Below are 21198 nucleotides of genomic sequence, written 5' to 3'. Positions count from 1 at the left end.
TCCGTAGAAATGTTGGAACACGTGAGGCAATACTGACCTTACGACTTATCTTAGAAGAAAGATTAAGAAAAGGCAAACCTACGTTTCTAGCATTTGTAGACTTAGAGAAAGCTTTTGACAATGTTAACTGGAATACTCTCTTTCAAATTCTGAAGGTGGCAGGGGTAAAATACAGGGAGCGAAAGGCTATTTACAGTTTGTACAGAAACCAGATGGCAGTTATAAGAGTCGAGGGGCATGAAAGGGAAGCAGTGGTTGGGAAAGGAGTAAGACAGGGTTGTAGCCTCTCCCCGATGTTATTTAATCTGTATATTGAGCAAGCAGTAAAGGAAACAAAAGAAAAATTCGGAGTGGGTATTAAAATTCATGGAGAAGAAGTAAAAACTTTGAGGTTCGCCGATGACATTGTAATTCTGTCAGAGACAGCAAAGGACTTGGAAGAGCAGTTGAAAGGAATGGACAGTGTCTTGAAAGGAGGATATAAGATGAACATCAACAAAAGCAAAACGAGGATAATGGAATGTAGTCAAATTAAGTCGGGTGATGCTGAGGGAATTAGATTAGGAAATGAGACACTTAAAGTAGTAAAGGAGTTTTGCTATTTAGGGAGTAAAATAACCGATGATGGTCGAAGTAGAGAGGATATAAAATGTAGACTGGCAATGGCAAGGAAAGCGTTTCTCAAGAAGAGGAATTTGTGAACATCGAGTATAGATTTAAGTGTCAGGAAGTCGTTTCTGAAAGTATTTGTATGGAGTGTAGCCATGTATGGAAGTGAAACATGGACGATAACTAGTTTGGACAAGAAGAGAATAGAAGCTTTCGAAATGTGGTGCTACAGAAGAATGCTGAAGATAAGGTGGGTAGATCATGTAACTAATGAGGAGGTACTGAATAGGATTGGGGAGAAGAGAAGTTTGTGGCACAACTTGACTAGAAGAAGGGATCGGTTGGTAGGACATGTTTTGAGGCATCAAGGGATCACAAATTTAGCATTGGAGGGCAGTGTGGAGGGTAAAAATCGTAGAGGGAGACCAAGAGATGAATACACTAAGCAGATTCAGAAGGATGTATGTTGCAGTAGATACTGGGAGATGAAGAAGCTTGCACAGGATAGAGTAGCATGGAGAGCTGCATCAAACCAGTCTCAGGACTGAAGACCACAACAACAACAACAACAACAACAACAATGCATCTGTACAGTCGTGGCGAAAAAGAACAGCTAGAATGCTAATTACTGTTTCAGGAATTATCCTTTACACAGTTAAATATTATCTAAAAATGAATTCATGAATAACTTTGTAGTCATTTAACCGTTTGGTTTTGTAAGACATTTAAATAAAAAATACTTCAGACCCAAAAATAGTCTGGATATGGCGAGGAATATCAAATATAAGTAAATATTTTTCCTCAGTAAGATAAAAGTGTAAAATTGCTGATACCTGTTGTTACTATATCATTGCTGGCCCCAGCAGAGCAGTCTGTTGTGACCAACGGCACATTCGTGCCAGCCAACGGGTTACTACACAAAACAGGGCAGTGCAAGACTTGGTTCGTAATTCTCATTGGTTGAAGAAACTAAAATCAAATTTCTGAGGTGTGCTGGAACTGTGTTATTGGTTTATTCCCCAGCATGATTTAAAATTTTTGCATTGCAATGGCACTGACAGTGCGTAATATATTTTGCAACTGAGAATAGATACTAAAAAATTTATGTGAGAATATATTTCAAGAAACCCTTTCATACCAAACCTGACAATTATATTGACATACAAGTTAACCCACCTGAATGGCACACTGGGTTATACAAGCATTAGCTGTAGGTGTAGAGTAGGTAATTTACACAGAAAACTTTTCATACAAATTTTATTGTAAAGCACACTAAAGTTAAGGGAAAGGTGCAATGCCTAGCTGAGATAAACTTGGACACGCAAGAACTGGTTTTGCTCAGATATATGGAAAATTAACTGCATACAACACATATGAGGTGCAAATTTGTGGAGAGGAGAGATTGCATTGAACCTGTTGTGTATGGTGCACATTTTGTTACAGTGCTGGGATGATGTCATCCAGATTTCAAAATTAGTGGTCTAGTAATGAAACTCTCATCAGTTTTAATATTTAAAAATAAACATGCCTGAAAAAGGAAGCTGAATTAGGACTTTCAATTAAATTGCAAAAATGTTCTTGTTTTGCACATTCACTGCAGATGACACTTAAAAGCACAGTGTTAGTAGCTCTTATTGACCTTTGTGTCAGTCACAGTGAACATGTTGAAGGTTTTAAAGTAACAATGTAGTTGTTGACATTGAGGTATTAATGGATGACAGCAGGAAACAGCAATGAAATAATGTGAATTACTTAAACCAGGAATTAAACAAGTCTACATAGCTTTGAACACAGTCAAAAAATGGTTGGTTCAAATGGCTCTGAGCACTATGGGATTTAACTTCTGAGGTTATCAGTCCCCTAGATCTTAGAACTACGTAAACCGAACTAACCTAAGGACATCACACACATCCGTGCCCAAGGCGGGATTCGAACCTGCGACCGTAGTGGTCTACATCTACATCTACATTTATACTCCGCAAGCCACCCAACGGTGTGTGGCGGAGGGCACTTTACGTGCCACTGTCATTATCTCCCTTTCCTGTTCCAGTCGCGTATGGTTCGCGGGAAGAACGACTGTCTGAAAGCCTCTGTGCGCGCTCTAATCTCTCTAATTTTACATTCGTGATCTCCTCGGGAGGTATAAGTAGGGGGAAGCAATATATTCGATACCTCATCCAGAAACGCACCCTCTCGAAACCTGGCGAGCAAGATACACCGCGATGCAGAGCGCCTCTCTTGCAGAGTCTGCCACTTGAGTTTGTTAAACATCTCCGTAACGCTATCACGGTTACCAAATAACCCTGTGACGAAACGCGCCGCTCTTCTTTGGATCTTCTCTATCTCCTCCGTCAACCCGATCTGGTACGGATCCCACACTGATGAGCAATACTCAAGTATAGGTCGAACGAGTGTTTTGTAAGCCACCTCCTTTGTTGATGGACTACATTTTCTAAGGACTCTCCCAATGAATCTCAACCTGGTACCCGCCTTACCAACAATTAATTTTATATGATCATTCCACTTCAAATCGTTCCGCACGCATACTCCCAGATATTTTACAGAAGTAACTGCTACCAGTGTTTGTTCCGCTATCATATAATCATACAATAAAGGATCCTTCTTTCTATGTATTCGCAATACATTACATTTGTCTATGTTAAGGGTCAGTTGCCACTCCCTGCACCAAGTGCCTATCCGCTGCAGATCTTCCTGCATTTCGCTACAATTTTCTAATGCTGCAACTTCTCTGTATACTACAGCATCATCCGCGAAAAGCCGCATGGAACTTCCGACACTATCTACTAGGTCATTTATATATATTGTGAAAAGCAATGGTCCCATAACACTCCCCTGTGGCACGCCAGAGGTTACTTTAACGTCTGTAGATGTCTCTCCATTGAGAACAACATGCTGTGTTCTGTTTGCTAAAAACTCTTCAATCCAGCCACACAGCTGGTCTGATATTCCGTAGGCTCTTACTTTGTTTATCAGGCGACAGTGCGGAACTGTATCGAACGCCTTCCGGAAGTCAAGGAAAATGGCATCTACCTGGGAGCCTGTATCTAATATTTTCTGGGTCTCATGAACAAATAAAGCGAGTTGGGTTTCACACGATCGCTGTTTCCGGAATCCATGTTGATTCCTACATAGTAGATTCTGAGTTTCCAAAAACGACATGATACTCGAGCAAAAGACATGTTCTAAAATTCTACAACAGATCGACGTCAGAGAGATAGGTCTATAGTTTTGCGCATCTGCTCGACGACCCTTCTTGAAGACTGGGACTACCTGTGCTCTTTTCCAATCATTTGGAACCTTCCGTTCCTCTAGAGACTTGCGGTACACGGCTGTTAGAAGGGGGGCAAGTTCTTTCGCGTACTCTGTGTAGAATCGAATTGGTATCCCGTCAGGTCCAGTGGACTTTCCTCTGTTGAGTGATTCCAGTTGCTTTTCTATTCCTTGGACACTTATTTCAATGTCAGCCATTTTTTCGTTGGTGCGAGGATTTAGAGAAGGAACTGCAGTGCGGTCTTCGCGTGGTTCCAGACTGCAGCGCCTAGAACCGCTCGGCCACCCCGGTCGGCGAACACAGTCATTTCAAACTTTTTATTCACTGCATATTTGTATGCTATAACTAATACAGCAACCTTTTATTTTCTCATCTTTGATCTGGGACACGTGTCACATCTTACTTGTTTTCCTAGAGCAACTCTAGGTTTACAAGATCCACATTTCAGAATTCTGGTAATTGCTAGTCCTACCTCATGCTGAAAGTGTGGGTTGATAGCTGTCTCTTCAGATATGATCTCATCAACTGCCATTTCAGAAACTTGAAGCAAAAATGTGATTATTCAATTTTCTGTCAGTGATGAATATATCACTAATGATAGGTATATTCATGATGGTATAGAACAGTGCAGGGACATCTTCTGGAACACCTGCTGGGTAGACTAAACTGTGCACTTCACATCCAGTGCATCAATTTCTTCATAGGTAGTACCATAGTACACTACTATCTCAGACTTGATTGTATCGATGCTCAACAGCATTATGCCTTGAAGACACTAAACTAACAGCCTTCTTAAGTTTTTGAATGAAGGATATAAGAAGTAATATAACCAAAAACAATTAAGTTTTACATTTTGCTGTCAGGAACTCTTTTGGAATCTTCCCTTTTATTATTATTTTGTACATGTGTGGCCTTTTTGTTTCCTCTTCCCAGCTTGACAAGCACATCTGATTTGCTTAATGGAGATATTTATAGTAACAAAAAAAAAAAAAAATAAATAAATAAATAAAAATATATGTGGATACAATGCAACCTGCAAACCAAGATCATCCTCCAAAACTTTATGAGCCTAGGAAATAAGCACAATGATTTGGACGTAATAGCATGTTTTAATAAACCAGATGTTTCAGTTATTACTCAGCACTGGTATACCAAAAAAGAATCTTATTATGCACCCATTAACAAAGAATTTCTGCTCATCTTTCAGTAGGGATATCAAACCTTACGGTGATGTTGCAAAAAGTGCAATAATTGGTGCTCAAAGATGTAATTCCTTACGTGTTGAAGGTGTTACTGAACTTTCTGCGATAAGCTATAGATGGGAAAGGAAACATAATTTTAGATATAGAAAGACCTCCATCTGAAAGTACAGATATTTTTTTAGCTAATCTCTATCAATTGCTTGTAGAGAGAGATAGGAAATACTCTGGGAAAACAGCTGGGTAATTATGCTGATAATTGTTCACAGTTTAATAAAACCTTATCTAACACAAATCAGTTTTCACTCTTAAGGATGGTGAGTGACACACAGATCTAATATTGCTGATATGTAATACAGGGTACCCAGGACTTTGTACTGGGATACTTTCTTTTGTTGATTTATGTAAATGACAAAATACTGCTCCCCAAATTCAAGGATAGTTCTTATGCCGATGCTACATCCATTGCACGCAAGTGTAAAGACCATGAGCAACTACAAAAACTATGAAACTGTATTACAAATGAAATAATTCGGTATTTCTATGAAAATCATCTCATTGTCAGCACAAGATAGCAGCAGTAATGGATTTTCACCCCACAAGACAGATTTTGAAATTCAGTTGTGCACTGGAACTGATATTGTCATCAAAGAAAACTACTGCTTGGTTACAGTTAAATTTTCTATATTTAACATGTTATAATGTGGAAACTAATTACCGTACAAGAACATAACTTGGTAGCATTAATGTCAAGGACATGGGGAAGAGAAATAATGCAGAATCAATTCAATTGAAACACTTGATGTGCTGCTACAGTACACCATACCATTACATACCAGTACCATTACTGGTGATGGTGATGGAGGCTGTTATGAAAAGCTTGCAATTTTATTCAAATCTGATGTGGCAAGTCAATAGAACTTTTTATCCATGTGAGTAAAACTATTGTGTAAAATCGATAGCGCAGCTTCTTACAGAAGTCTCTTCAGGGCCCTTCGGAGTCTTTCACTTACATGTCAACATATTTACTCCATAATAGTATTCGTTGTTCATAATAGGGGTAATTTTACTCTGTTCAGTTAAATGAACTTGCAAAATACTGGAAGTAAAAACAATGTCCATGTAGACTATACATCCATGCCTACGATTCAGAATGGAATTTCACATTCGGATCGAAAGTCTTCAATAGGTTGCTGCTAACCATCAGGCAGAAAACTGAAAATCCTAAGATATTAAAAAAAATACAAAATAAAAGAATTATTTTATTAGCCTCTCCTATAATTATAATTAAACATAATGTTTCGACTCAAGGATGCATATGCCAGTTAACACTACGGTTCAAATTAACAGGATTTTAATTTTATCATTTTATGCAGAGCTGACAGTACTCATTGCTTTGTACGAAGTATGAGAGAAAAATAGAACTTGAATAAAAAAAAAAAAAAAAAACATTTCTAGCTGTCACGGTCATTACTTCCTTCCTCTGTGAAGATGAATATCTTTTGTGACTGGAAATGAGGGGAAGATCACTTACACCACCCATATAGAACATTTATGTGACACATTCATGAGTATTGCTCCAATGTTTGAGATCCAGGTCAGATTTAAGCAACACACTGAAGCAACTCAAAGGTTGGACGCTAGATAGGTTACCAGTAGTTTCAAACTATGTGTGAGTATTATGAAGATGCTTGGCAGACTCATGTGAGAATCCCTGGAGGGGAAACAGTGTTCTTTTTGTTAACACTATTGAGAAAATTTAGAGGGCATGAGAAAACAGAGCTCGGATAGTAGATAGCCTTTCTTCCCTCTCTCTATTTGCGAGTGGAACAGGAAAGAGTATGATTTGTAGTGGTACAAGGTACCCTCCACCAAGTACCATTTGGTTGCTTGTGTAGTATGTATATACATCAAAATACGGAAGAAAATTGTGACTGCTTACTACATTAAGAAGTAATAGTTGAACTAACCTAAACCTTCGTGATTTACTTCAAATGTTTTCTCCCACTGATACACTCTGACAGACAGTGACTTGCATCTATAGCAGTCTTACAATTTGGAGATGTCAGTATTGCTTAGGTCTATTAATATTCCCTCAGTGAGCTCTTTTTATCTTAAGATCACATAAACTGGATTTTTGAGAAACTACACACAGGAAGATGGCATATAGCTGTTTACAGAAAAACAACAATTAAAATGTAAGCATATCAGTAACACACACTGGGCAAGAGCACATATCTGGGCTAGAACACTATACTGGATTTCGCCCCCAGCCCCCCATTTTCCCTAGAAACCTTGGCTATTTCGCCCCCTCCCCATTTTCCCTAGAAACCTTGGCTGGAGTTATAAATTTATTTGTAGCATAGTCTGAGGTATAGATTAGGGTGAAAAGCGATAATTTCGTTGACAGTTGTGGAACACAGCGAATGAGAAATAAAGGTTGTGGTAACAGACAGACGTGTGGCTTTGCCTAATATTTGTTTGCGGCATATTTAAATGTATTTTCCCACATTTAACGCATTTCTCATAATTAAAAAAATAATATAACTACTAGGTCATGCACAAAAACATATATTAGAAAATGAACAAGCATCCGACGTGTTTTGATGCATATTACGTACAGATATCGTACACAAACTGGAAAAATGCAATGGGCGTTCCACTACGTATCCTTTACAATATTTGATTCGTTTTTCCGCATTTGCTACTGCTGGTATGGGTTCAAAGACAAATCCGTGCTGCAAACGTCTCAGTGGTAGTTAGTCTACATAAATAAGCTGCAGTTAATGTGTTAAAAACATTTAGACACATTGTCCTCAATGCGTAATATGTGTTATGCTATAAATCACTCTGCCTTTCGACCAATAATTTGTAGTCAGTTGGCTTCAACAATCAATCACGTAAGACTAATATGTAACTGACTACGCTGCGGATTATTATGTCACCATAATCCAGATTATTCGCATTCAAACCTTCTTTCTACATTTAATTCTGTTAACGGAAGATTCATTCAAACAATCTGGATTGATTTGACGTTCCAAAACAACAGCTGAAGGCAGGTCTGTATAAACGCTGTTTTGACGTCACTTACGTCAACAGAGTTGTTAACAGGTCTAGTCACCAGGCAGCGCTGTCACGCTTTCAGCCTTTCTGATGACGTCATGAAGCAATTCCTCGGGGCCCGCGAGACGCACGTTCGTAATGCTACCCGTTTACCTCAGTCAGAGATCTTAGTCTTCGTGCTCATGAATATAGCAACTTTGGATATAGAGCACTCTAGAAGGTCCGGGTTGTTTCCAAATGGAAATCTTTGAGTACAAGAGTTGTTATGGTGGTAACGGTGTGGTGAGAGGGTTTGTTGTGTTGTGTACGTGAAAAATTTGTCGTGTTGACGTTAATGTCGTCCGACCGTAGCATTCCACTGCCTGCTACTGCAAGTTGGAATATAATGGAAGTTGATAGTGGATCAAAAGTAATAGAAGAAAGTGCAGAGGTAGTAACCCATATAGTAGACTCCAATCCAGGAAGTCCGCAGAAGTCGCCGAAAGACCGAATAGTAGATATTTTGGATCAGGTTGAACTGCATGTAGAACGACTAAGAAGAGAAGCTTTAAAATTGGAAGAAGAAAGGGACACGCTTCTTACAACGTTAGATACACTGAAGAATTCCGAGATGATGATTGAATTGTCTGAAAGTGAGTACCTTTGTAATTATTGTAAGTAACTGCCGACATTTTCGTTTTTTTCAGTACCGATCATATGGTAGCTGCTATTACAAATGTCCGTGGATGCGTATTCAAAATTCTATAGTGCGCAACACGCTATTCTACCTGCTACTCGGATGCAGTAGTTCATTTGTAAAATGCATGTGTTCGTGTGCTGTTTGCGATTGGTCTGTCGCCGTGTAATGTAAAACATTAATTGAAATATGGATATTTTTCTAATTCAAAATGACTGGTCAACAGAAATACTTGTTTGAAGTAAAGGAATTGGCTTCTGTAGGAACGGAGGTAATGGTTTTATCACTGCCGTTGCGCAAAGCCTTAATTCCTGGAACAGCAGAATTTGATGATTAATCGACTTATTAGATATTCTTTTTGTGAGGCTGTGAGAATATTTTTGTGTAGCTTTGTCATCAGTCTGTGTAATTACTGTGACCAGTGAGCAATACCCAAAGGAAAGTAGGCTAATGATAGAATGAGCAAATACATGATTTAAGAAATTGTTTTAAACTGCCATTCTGTGGAGTCGTTTTAAAGAACTCGGTGTTAGTATATAATTGTATGACGGTAAGGTAAGAGCACCTGTAGTCGACACGTTATCAATTTTTTTCTGCCTTATAATATTACTGGTATACTATTAAATAATCCCGGGTTTTAAAATTATTTTCTGAAAATTCAACTTCCAGCGTCACCTAAAATACCATGGATTGTTAAACTGATGGTGTACACTATTGTCTAAAGGTGGGAACAGAATCTTTGAATTGCTCATAAAATAGACACCCTAAAATGGACATGCTCCTCCAGGTGACATCCTTACCACATAAGGTTTACATATTTCCCATATCCCCATGATTATAAAAGGATGGAAGAAAATTGCAGAGCTAGTCACAACAATTATTTTTTTATGTAAGTTTAGCTGCAAATATTTACAGTATATGTAGATCACCTGAAGTACATTCAGAATTACAGCCCTTAAAAATAACATTCCTTAACAACTTGGTGATCATCTTCAAATAGGACAGTAAAAACAACTGAAAATGGGAAAGGAGTTTACTACTGAAACTTAATGGTTACAAAACAACAACAGAAGCAAATGTTTTAGACTTACATTTCTGTTACATTAAGAAACTTTTTGAAAACACGTTTGATTCTTTCCCCTTTCACTGACAGTTCAGGCGTCTCTACAATATCAGTTATTTGATAGTGTGAAATAAAAGAAATATCAGTTTCATTAGCTAAGAACTGTTTTATAAATATTTTTAATCCTATTATTTTTATCATATCTTTTGATAACTCTTGTTTCCCCATTTCTAGTTTCTTTTTCATTTCCTCCTTTTTCTGTGAGTAATATATCATTTGAGAAGATGTGACAACAGCTGGGATTTTTTCTATGTTCTTCTTTACTATGGTTGAATAGTATGGCTAGGCTAAAAAGCAGCTCTTTTAAAGGGTGATGGTGCAAAATCAGCACTAGTGGATCGTTTTTGCTCATTTGCTGTCGTTATGACTTTTTATGGCGTGCTAGGTTCTAGATGTGTCACTGACTGTGATGTGTTTCCCACTTCTTGGAATTGAGAAAGTTGTTCTGGTGATGAAACCTGTGGCAAGGCATCCTGTGGTGCAGGCAATGGTGCTTGAGAGATTGGTTGCTGAGGTGTATCATGTATAACTTTCTGCCAAAGGTTCTAAAGGGACAACGCTTGTTCACAACCTGTCCAGTCTCCCTTATTTTCAACAAAAGTTCTTAGTCACTAAACTCTGCTTTGATCTTCCAGCCAAAACTAAATCCTTTTGCGACTGGGTCTCTGGGATTGCTGTTGTTTTTGTTTCAGAGTATAGAATACAGCAACATTCACATGTTCCAAAATATGTACTGTATTTGGATATAAAGTCATCATTTCAGTGTGCAGAACTTGCTTGGGAAGGGTGGTGGGGGGGGGGGGGGGGGCAGTGACACACATGTATCAGAATACAGTAGCAGAGCACCTGGAAACTGAAATATTCTTTTCACCAATCATTGGTGGTAAATGTTGACAATGTAGGTCTATTAGTAGCAGTTTTCACAGTTCATCCACACACGGTCTGAATGCCCTGCGGTCCATTCCTTTGGGACTGCTGTGGCAGTGGTAACTGGTATTCTGGTTTACCTGGAGGAACATGTGCAGAATATAAACTAATCTTGCTAGAGACTACAGAGACAAAACACGGTAAACAACTGAAACTACTCTATTTACCTAAATACAATAGTTGGTGGATGAGTTCCCCAACAGCCTTTCCCATAATTAGTGTTGTGATGGTCTCCTATTCATCATTTCCAGCCCCTTGGTATACTGTTTTGCTTCCTTGTTCAGCCCGAACCATTCCACGCTTTGGATTGAGAAAGAGGGGTGTTTCATCTTCGTTAAAAATTCTACTTGTGTACACAAACACCGAAATTGTTCGTCTCTCCTCAAAATAACTGTGAACCTCATTAACCAATATTAAATATTATCTTGAGTGACTTTTCTTGGAAATATGGAAGCGTCCTATTCCACCCGTCTGCTTTGACCCATGATGTCACAAATATGGCCAAAACGACCATCCACTACTACTCCAATATGGCGCCTATGACGTCATTACGTAAACATGACAACAAACACGAAAATACATTAAAAAAACCAGTACATATACCTTCCACAAAAAGCCTAATCAAACTAGCGGGACAAGCATGGGGAACTGAGTGGTTTTCAGTGGGGACAAACTAAATATAAACAAATGATATGAATATAATCGGGGGAAACATTCCACGTGGGAAAAATATATCTAAAAACAAAGATGATGAGACTCCCGCCTCCCTCTTTCCTGACGAAGCAACCGTTTGTTGCGAAAGCTTGAATTTTGTGTGTATGTTTGTTTTTGTTTGTGTGTCTATCGAGCCAGCGCTTTTGTTTGGTAAGTCTCATCATCTTTGTTTTTAGATATAAATATAAACAAATTTAGACACACACCACAAAACGAAAAAAAAACTGACAACACAAAACTCCCCAAATTCCACTAAAGACCATATCCTCTGGAATCGGACACTCCCCTTGACCTATACAGCTCAACAGCAGCTCCCGATACCAGATCACCCAAAGCCACAACCACACCTTTGATTCGAACAGTTACCTTCACCCACATAGGTCAACAGCGACTCCCAATACCAAAACACCTACGGATATGACCACACATTGGAATCAAAAAACTTCCCTTTAACTACATACCTACAAAGCAGCGCATGATACCAAATCACCAATACAACAAACCACACAACTCAGAACCACCCCACCAGCCACAACACACACACTAAAAAAAGAAAAAGAAAAACTTACCACAGCAAAGTTCTGGTGCCACAACCTAGGTCAGCCACCACACACACACACACACACACACACACACACACACACAAACAAAAAAATACACAGCCAAAAGAAAGACCCAACCCACCCACACCCCACCCCCACCCAACCCTCCCCCCCCTCACCCCAAAATAAAATACCCATAAACAGAAAACAAAAGAACACAGCCTGTACATCTTACTAATAGCCCTTAAACAATAGCCTTCAGGGGCGTCCTTCCACCAACAGTACTCATCTAAATGAGCACCTCTTCCCCCTCCCAAGAACTGATTTAACAGCCCCCCACATCCCCTCTATGGTATTCGTACAAGCCCCCATCTCATAGTTTTTAAACTTCACTACTAAATGATTATACCCTCTCTCACCCAATCCCTATAAGAGAAAAAGCATCGGAAATTATGGTAGAACCCAATCCTACAAACTCCTCAATTAACCCCACTAATTCCCTCTTAGTCCCGCCCCTCCACAACCCTAAAAACACATCTCGAACCCCCCCCCCCCCCCCCCCCCCCCCACCGATACAACAGCCCCCCACACCCAGACACCAACCACAGACTTACCCCCTCCCGTACTTCCTTTTCCCAAACTGTGACTCGTCCACCTCCACCACAACCCAGACCCACCCAACTTACCCCTGTACTTAATAACACAGTTCACGACAAAATGAAAACCAGTCGAGCACACTCCTCTCACTCACACCAGTTTCATGCACACGAAAACTGTGAGAGGATTTATAACAAAAGTAGTGCAACAAACAACACAATCTCGCACATGCCCAACCCAGACTTCTCGAACCACGAAACTGCGTCGTATGGAGTGCCATAGGTTATCCCTACGGCACTGCCACATATAACTGTCCCTGGTCCGAGGTGCCGAACTTTTGCAAATTTCATGTCATGACCGCAAACAGCATACTTCACAACCTCTGCCAACAAGCCAAACAGCTGCAGAAATTTAATAAACTCCATCAGACTCACCCCCATCTCAACATGCTAATGCACACTTGTTAATTTTATCAGTCACATCCACACCTAACAAGAGCAGCGACAAATTAATTTACTCAAATTAACACACGACCTACAGTGAATAGCACTACAATAACTTACGCACAAGAAACACTAAATTGTTAACTTACTGAAAACAATTCCTCTCCACACACAGCCAAAACAAGAACCACTCAGAACAAGCAGTGACAGCAAACAGAACCCAATACACCACACAACACGAAACCCCTAAACACACCACCAGAGGGCACCACGAGCAGCAATACGCCGACAATTACAAACATGTCACACTCACAAACCAAACTCCGCGCCGTCACGATGTCATACACAACAGCCTTGTCTTGCGGGTCAAAGCCAATGGGTGAGAATTGGACGCTTCGGTTGACCCTTTTTCTTCAGTTTGTAGTTAAATTTTGTCAACTCCTTGTACTTAAATTGAGCTGTCTTCACATAAATACCTTGTGCCATTCCTTACTGGAAAGATCATTTTACTTCAAGCTTTGTCATCCATCTTCTAACTGAATACAATATTGTCTGTTTCAAAATTGTGAACCACGTTTTCATCATTATTACCATTTTCTTTTCTAATAGGACGTGCCTTTATGTTCTGTATCATAGACTCTTTGTGTACATTGTTGATATTTCTCAGGACCCATGTGTCCAGGGGGAAAAGTAACAATAACTTAGATACTGATACTAGAAAATAAGATTTAAAATAATAACTCCCGTAAATTCAGCACCAAGCTGAGCAACATCTTTAGCTCTCACCCCTATGTTGATTATAGGTTCTATGTGACATAGTTTCATAAAACTGATATCATTATGAACAGCATTGAAATTACTTCCAGATACAGTCTAAAACTCAAGTTACAGTATGAAATCTGATGTTGACACCCTTGTCTTATTTAAGAGTCTGATAATTTAAAAGAACCAATAATTGGAATACATGTGTGTGCTTAAAGTACTATTTTATCGTACACTCAATAAAACAAAGGCAACAAAGTCTTTTTAATAACACAGAATAATTAGTATCCTTCAAAAAAAATATGGAAAAAATTGAAACTTATCTACTTGCGATTTCCTTAAGGTTTGTTTCTTGCTTCTGTTGTAGTGCAGATCATAACAAATATGACTTTTCCCTTAAAAAAAAAATAAAAAACAGGATGCTTTCTCTGTGACTGTAGATACCAGTGTTAAACAATTTATAATAACAATGTACCTTAGAAGCACAGCCTACTATATTACTTCATTTCCTTATTTCAAACATTTTAAAATTCTTGTCAACTTTAGTAACCTGCCAGTCATAGGTGTTCTTAACTGAACTCTGTTAAGGATTATGTAGCTCTCACAGGTTCATACATCTTAAAACAAATTATAGCTTATTTATAGGACCTTTTGTATACATGCAAGTCGTCTAAGAAAATGCCGTCCTGTGTTTGCAGGTGATAGGGAACATGTGTTGCACTATGCAGATCATATAGCTAACCACTGTTTAACTGTGGAAGTCCTTGTGAAGACTACACGTGATGGAACCCAGGAGGAAGCTCTGCATCAAGTGAATGGTTTTATTGATTCACTTGTAATCGGATTACGTGAAGATCCTTTTGGAACAAAATCCAAGTGTATCGCATTCATGAATTCGTGTTCATCACATACATCCATTGGAAACATTGACAAGAATTTTGAAAGTGCAATCTTGGGCTGTACACTGGATGATCAGAAGAGGATAAAGAAGCGCTTGCAAGGTTTATTAGATTACATAGACACTTTGTCTGGGTAGAAGTTATGTTGTGCCTTCCGAGAGTGACGGGATTGCACAGTTTTAACACTGGAAGTGCTTTACAAAATTCCATTCCCGATATTTTCAGTATAAACATCGTAATTGAGACACAACAATTGACAAAAACTAACTTAGAATTAAGTTTCAGAAATATTACAATTTTTGTGTTTCAGATTTTGTGGTTAATTTGTGAAAGCATATTTGATGTGTTGTAAAGGAATTTCATTTGTATTGTTATTTTATAGCTGTTCATAGTTAATATAAAAAAACGTACAGCTGCTTTGGAAATATGGATGACATTTATTGCTTCATATAAAGACAGTTTATGACACTATGAGGTTACTAGTAAAGACATAACTACCACTGATAGCAATTATGTTTAGAGTATAATATATAAAAGACAACACATTGAGGAATATAGGTGATATAACTTCGTATTAGTTAAATGTCATTCTTTGATTCAGATATGTGATTTTTTGCGAAATAAAACAGTTGGTTACATGTTTCAAAAACATGTTTACTGCCATATTGATGTGAACATTTTTCATTTGTGAAAATTGTGGTTGTTCAGTATTTTCTTATCAATTGTTTTATTGGAAATTGAGCAATATTAACAGTTTGCTGGAAATGGTAGGTGCTATCATTTCTGCTGTCCTAGATTTTGTTGCTGAAATATAAATTTTCTAAAGCTTGAATTATATTTGACCAGGAAAAGCCTTTTTTACTTATTAGGTGCTGGAGAATAACTTCTTGTGACGTAAGATTTGCACTATGTCAATTAGAATCAATTGATAGTTTATTTAACTGCATTTAAATGCAGTAGAACAACAGTGATCTTGTACTTAAAACTCCTCCGCTGATTTATTTTGGCAAAAGTAAAGCATTTGCAAAATATTCAGGTAGCTCTTGGATAAAGCACTATGGTGTAGGCAGTTTCAAATTAACTGTTACTGGAAACATTGCTCGTGTGTAAAAGTATGGGAACTGGAAAATTAGTTGAAGATTGATAGAGGCATCATAACTAATTAAATTTGCTGAATGTCCATCAGTTTCAGCTGAAAATGTTCCTTCCAGTTCACTGCCCTTTTTATGATACTTATGAATTTTAGATGGTGTAGTAATTTGTCTTAAAAGTGATAACTTTTAATTCCTTGAAAGTATCAATATTAAGCATAAGCTTTCCTCGTTTCCACTGTTAATTTCTTCTTAAATACATTGAATGATCATATTCAACATTATTTTTAAACAAAAATTTTGGTGCAAATGTATATGCAGCTTTGTTGCAGTAAGTCTATTTTTATACAGTTATAATATTATACAAGTGGCTTTGGGTGTGAATGCAAATGTCACCATTGTTGAAGTATGTGATACTTTATGCAGACAAAACCCATATGTTGAAACCTATTACATATATTTTGTAGTGTGTACAGGAATAATCCTGAGTAAATTGACATAAATTATTGCTTCTATGCTTCATATTCAAATTATCAGGAGTTTAATAACTTGAAAATTTCAAGCTTGGAAATAATATGAGAGTACCTTAATTAAACAGACCTAACTTTTCGCAAGTTTATGACATAGAAGTGCTTGTAACTTGAGCTTGTTATCTTGGTGTGTGCTGCGTAGCTTAAAGTTTCCGACATTTGAACGTCAGAAGGATGTGACGTTTCTTACCTTCAGTACTTTAACTATTTATGCATTTTATATTCTGTATTGTCACACATTACGCAAGTTCCTGATGCCTTACATTAAAAAAAAAAGGTTTTTGTAATTGCTGTATGGCTTGCACACATCTTCCTTACTTGGGGCACATGTTTAATTCACTAATTATTTTGCAGTGTACTATGAATGACAACAACTGTTCCATTATTGTATTGCAAAATAAGAATGATTAAAATACTTAATTGTGCCATTCTAATTTATTTAGAAAGTTATTCACCTATCCATTAAGCTTTTTGTTTGGATAAAGGAAATTTTGTTGTGGAATGGGCTGTGCCAAAATGAACCTTTACAGAGCAAAATTGTATGTCCTACCAGGACTCAGACTAGGATCTGATACACGTTTTTTGTATGTGAAGTATGTTGTCTTTATTTACTGAAAGTGTGTGTGTGTGTGTTTTTAAGTAATTGTGGCACAGTTAATTGGGTCTATGTTAGTAATTGAAAAAGACCCAGACAAAGGGTAAAGTCTGTATTTAGATGAAGGTCATCACTACATTAATGTGAAGACAGCTGAAATATTTAATCTCATGTTAGGGTTGACTTGATTTTGAATACAAGGTTTGTGCACTATGTCATTTGATTGGTATGCTCTTTGTGTTCAGCTACTTTACGTTACCAACATGACATTCACATTATTTCCAAGTTAGCTAGAAGAATGTGGAACAGGTTTAATAGATTGACTGCCAAGAGGCAGCCAGCAGACACAGTAAAGGTGCCCACTGGCTGCCACAAGATCCTCTTTCTTCAGTAGGCTACAATATATATTGCAGTAGTGTGCATTTACATTTTTTTGAGTAAACAACAGCGTATAGGAAATTGGGTACAATGTCTTGCTCAATGTTTTGAACTTAATTTTTTATAACTTTCCACACCATCCAAGGTATACTGTACTAAACAGAGTGGATCGTGTGGCTGCCAGCAGGTGCACGGCATCAAGTGTGAAACTCTATTGTGTCTACCAGGGGCCTCGTGGCAGTGAGCGTGTTAATTCACTTTCACCTCTCATTGGCTACAACAATATTTGCCTTGGTAACGGAGATCCTTAGTCTTAAGCCAAAAACAATATTCTTCACTATGCACCGAGTCTCAGCATAGACTAGAGATACTGCAATGACATAATGTTTTAGCAGTATTCTTTCATACTGCAATGACAATATTTTAGCAGTGTTCTTTTATTGTGTCTGTGACTCACCTTCTTTTATGAATGGTAAGTAGCAATCAATTCTTTTAATATTGTTATTCCATTCTGGATTTTCCATTGTCAAAATTAAAAGTCAATTAAGAGAGTTAAGAAGTTTTTATAAGCCAAGTGAAGAAGGCAATGTTACAATATATTTTAAACAATTTGTGGGAAATGGAGCTGTTGTCCTTATGTAATGATCTTGCAGCTGAGAGCCAATAAGATGTAAAGGGGGGTGGGGTTGGGGGGTGGGCACTGAAATAAGACTTGAAATTTGTAAACTGTACTGTTATTTGAGTTGAAATATAGTAAATTGTGCTGTTACTTGAGAGGTGTAGAACACAAAGCAAGCATGTGTTCTAAAACTATGTTTCAGAAACTAGAGATGAAAGTAAAGTGGAATTTGAAAGCCACCTATAGAAATCAGCAGTTATTGTTTACTCTTCGGCATTTATTAAAATTTACATAGGTTATACCAAAACGATTATTTTTTCTTTGGGATCTAATACTTGTACCCCTTTGCTGAATGCATTTTGCAGATTTCAATAAAAGAAGGAAATCAGCAAGCAAAATATTTAATACACGAATACAAAAAAGACAGTCCATGCAACCTTACTGCAAAAGAAGTAGCTCTTTGAACTCAGTGGTATTTGAGAAGAATGATTTAATAGTGTCTGATTCTCAAATATAGCCAGGTCAGTGGAAGCCTGTATAACCTTAACCTGGGGTTCTAAAGGTATTTGCTTCTGGTTAAGACTTCTTTCAGTCCTAAACATTGGTACTGGAGAGAATTGTAAAATTTGAGGTGCAAGGATGGGACAAATTTTAAGTTTGTTCACTGCGCCCTGAATGATTTCTTAAGGGATGTGGGGATCGGAGACAGCCAATTCTGTCTGCCGACTTCCTTTGCATCTAAGGAACAGAGACATTGAAAACTTATCTTATGAAACACTATATTTATGAAGTCGTATTGGCCTATATTTAAAACCTTCAAATTCCTACTAGCTATGGTTACAATGGTTTTTGAAGTGCTGTATCACAGTCATCACACTACCATTAGCCTGTTTACCTTTCTCAACCACATGGAAAGTTTGGTCATAATAAGTGCATGTATGTCAAGAAGTGGGAATTTTGGTCTACATTCTGAATATTCATATTTCTAAGAGCAAAAGTCTGACAGCGAAACAGAGAGAGAGAGAGAGAGAGAGAGAGAGAGAGAGAGAGAGAGAGAGAGTTAGTTTTCAAATGTGAGTAGACAATGCAGGTACAGTGAAGCACTCCTTTCACTTTTGTGACAAAAACTGATACAGAAATTGGGTGCCTGTAACTGGCGAGCTGTAAGATGTTAAAGAATGTACTTGATAGCCCCATTTTGTTCTTATCATCTGTCCTCAGCCACACTGCACCAGGAAACATATGTAGAAACAGACTGTAGGTCTATACTAATACTGCTCAGTTACTTAGATGCACTTCACTATTAATGACGGTGATGCAGGATGACTTTTTTATAGTTTTATTTTTATTACTGATGACACAGAGTGAGGTCATATTGGCTGGTAGAATAATTTTGTTTCACCCCAGTTGGAGCCATAGGCTGCTTGATCAACTTGCTGAATGTTTGTTGCTGAATTTTATGACCTCTGATATCTTTTTGATATCTGCCACTCCTTGACTACTTTTTCTCATCATCATCATCATTTAAGACTGATTATGCCTTTCAGCGTTCAGTCTGGAGCATAGCCCCCCTTATACAGTTCCTCCATGATCCCCTATTCAGTGCTAACATTGGTGCCTCTTCTGATGTTAAACCTATTACTTCAAAATCATTCTTAACCGAATCCAGGTACCTTCTCCTTGGTCTGCCCCGACTCCTCCTACCCTCTACTGCTGAATCCATGAGTCTCTTGGGTAACCTTACTTCTCCCATGCGTGTAACATGACCCCACCATTTAAGCCTGTTCGTCCTGACTGCTACATCTATACTGTTCATTCCCAGTTTTTCTTTGATTTCCTCATTGTGGACACCCTCCTGCCATTGTTCCCATCTACTAGTACCTGCAATCATCCTAGCTACTTTCATATCCGTAACCTCAACCTTGTTGATAAGGTAACCTGAATCCACCCAGCTTTCGCTCCCATACAACAAAGTTGGTCAAAAGATTGAACGGTGCACAGATAACTTAGTCTTGGTACTGACTTCCTTCTTGCAGAAGAGAGTAGATCGTAGCTGAGCGCTCACTGCATTAGCTTTGCTACACCTCGCTTCCAGTTCTTTCACTATGTTGCCATCCTGTGAGAATATGCATCCTAAGTACTTGAAACCGTCCACCTGTTCTAACTTTGTTCCTCCTATTTGGCACTCAATCCGTTTATATTTCTTTCCCACTGACATTACTTTCGTTTTGGAGATACTAATCTTCATACCATAGTCGTTACATTTCTGATCTAGCTCTGAAATATTACTTTGCAAACTTTCAATCGAATCTGCCATCACAACTAAGTCATCCGCATATGCAAGACTGCTTATTTTGTGTTCACATATCTTAATCTCACCTAGCCAGTCTATTGTTTTCAACATATGATCCATAAATAATATGAACAACAGTGGAGACAGGTTGCAGCCTTGTCTTACCCCTGAAACTACTCTGAACCATGAACTCAATTTACTGTCAACTCTAACTGCTGCCTGACTATCCATGTAAAGACCTTTAATTGCTTGCAAAAGTTTGCCTCCTATTCCATAATCTTGTAGAACAGACAATAACTTCCTCCTAGGAAGGGGGGGGGGGGGAAGAAATAAGCAAATATAAAAGGAAGCAAAGACAAGGAATGGTTACTGTAAAGAAATTCTGAGACAACAGAAATTCACTACGTTTGGACAGATGTTCAGCAACAATCAAGCACATGTAAAATCGATTCTCAACTGTGAAGTTCTGGGAAACGTGTCAGGAGGGAGAATTCAGATAGCATGTGTGGTCAAACAGGCATCGGGGTCACAAATGTTGTGTTGCAGAATTTGCTCTGCAATAGAATGTTGTAAGTTGCCAGTATACACAGTCCATCTCTGCCCATTAAGCCTTGCTGATAAGTTGGCAGTAGTCATACCAATGTACACTGAAGCACCAAAGAAGCTGGTACACCTGCGTAATATTGTGTAGGTCCCCCATGAGCACGTAGAAGTGCTGCAGCATGACATGGCATGGACTTGACAAATGTTTGAAGTAGTGCTGGAGGGAATTGACACTCTGAATCTTGCAGAGCTGTCCATAAATCTGTAAGAGTATGAAGAGTCAGAGAGCTCTTCTGAACAGCA

General features: G+C 38.2%; 1 protein-coding gene across 1 annotated transcript; it reads left to right on the top strand.

The window, feature by feature from the left end:
* The first annotated feature begins 8315 nt into the window (after positions 1–8315).
* On the top strand, positions 8316–16901 carry LOC126191230 (BAG family molecular chaperone regulator 2). Its single transcript, XM_049932035.1, has 2 exons — positions 8316–8795; positions 14646–16901. Exons 1-2 carry the CDS (start codon positions 8498–8500, stop codon positions 14981–14983), a joined length of 636 nt encoding a protein of 211 aa, XP_049787992.1. The 5' UTR covers positions 8316–8497; the 3' UTR covers positions 14984–16901.
* Positions 16902–21198: the final 4297 nt, after the last annotated feature.

This window comes from Schistocerca cancellata, chromosome 6 (genome assembly GCF_023864275.1).
Source record: "Schistocerca cancellata isolate TAMUIC-IGC-003103 chromosome 6, iqSchCanc2.1, whole genome shotgun sequence".
NCBI lineage: Eukaryota > Metazoa > Arthropoda > Insecta > Orthoptera > Acrididae > Schistocerca > Schistocerca cancellata.
The sequence above is the reverse complement of the archived record's forward strand: the minus strand, read 5'-3'. Positions and strand labels throughout refer to the sequence as shown.

Excerpts from the sequence above, each read along its gene's own strand:
- LOC126191230 (XM_049932035.1), top strand. The coding sequence starts at position 8,498 with ATGTCGTCCGACCGTAGCATTCCACTGCCTGCTACTGCAAGTTGGAAT. Across the intron at positions 8,796-14,645 it reads GATGATTGAATTGTCTGAAA|GTGATAGGGAACATGTGTTG; the intron begins GTGAGTACCTTT and ends CTGTGTTTGCAG.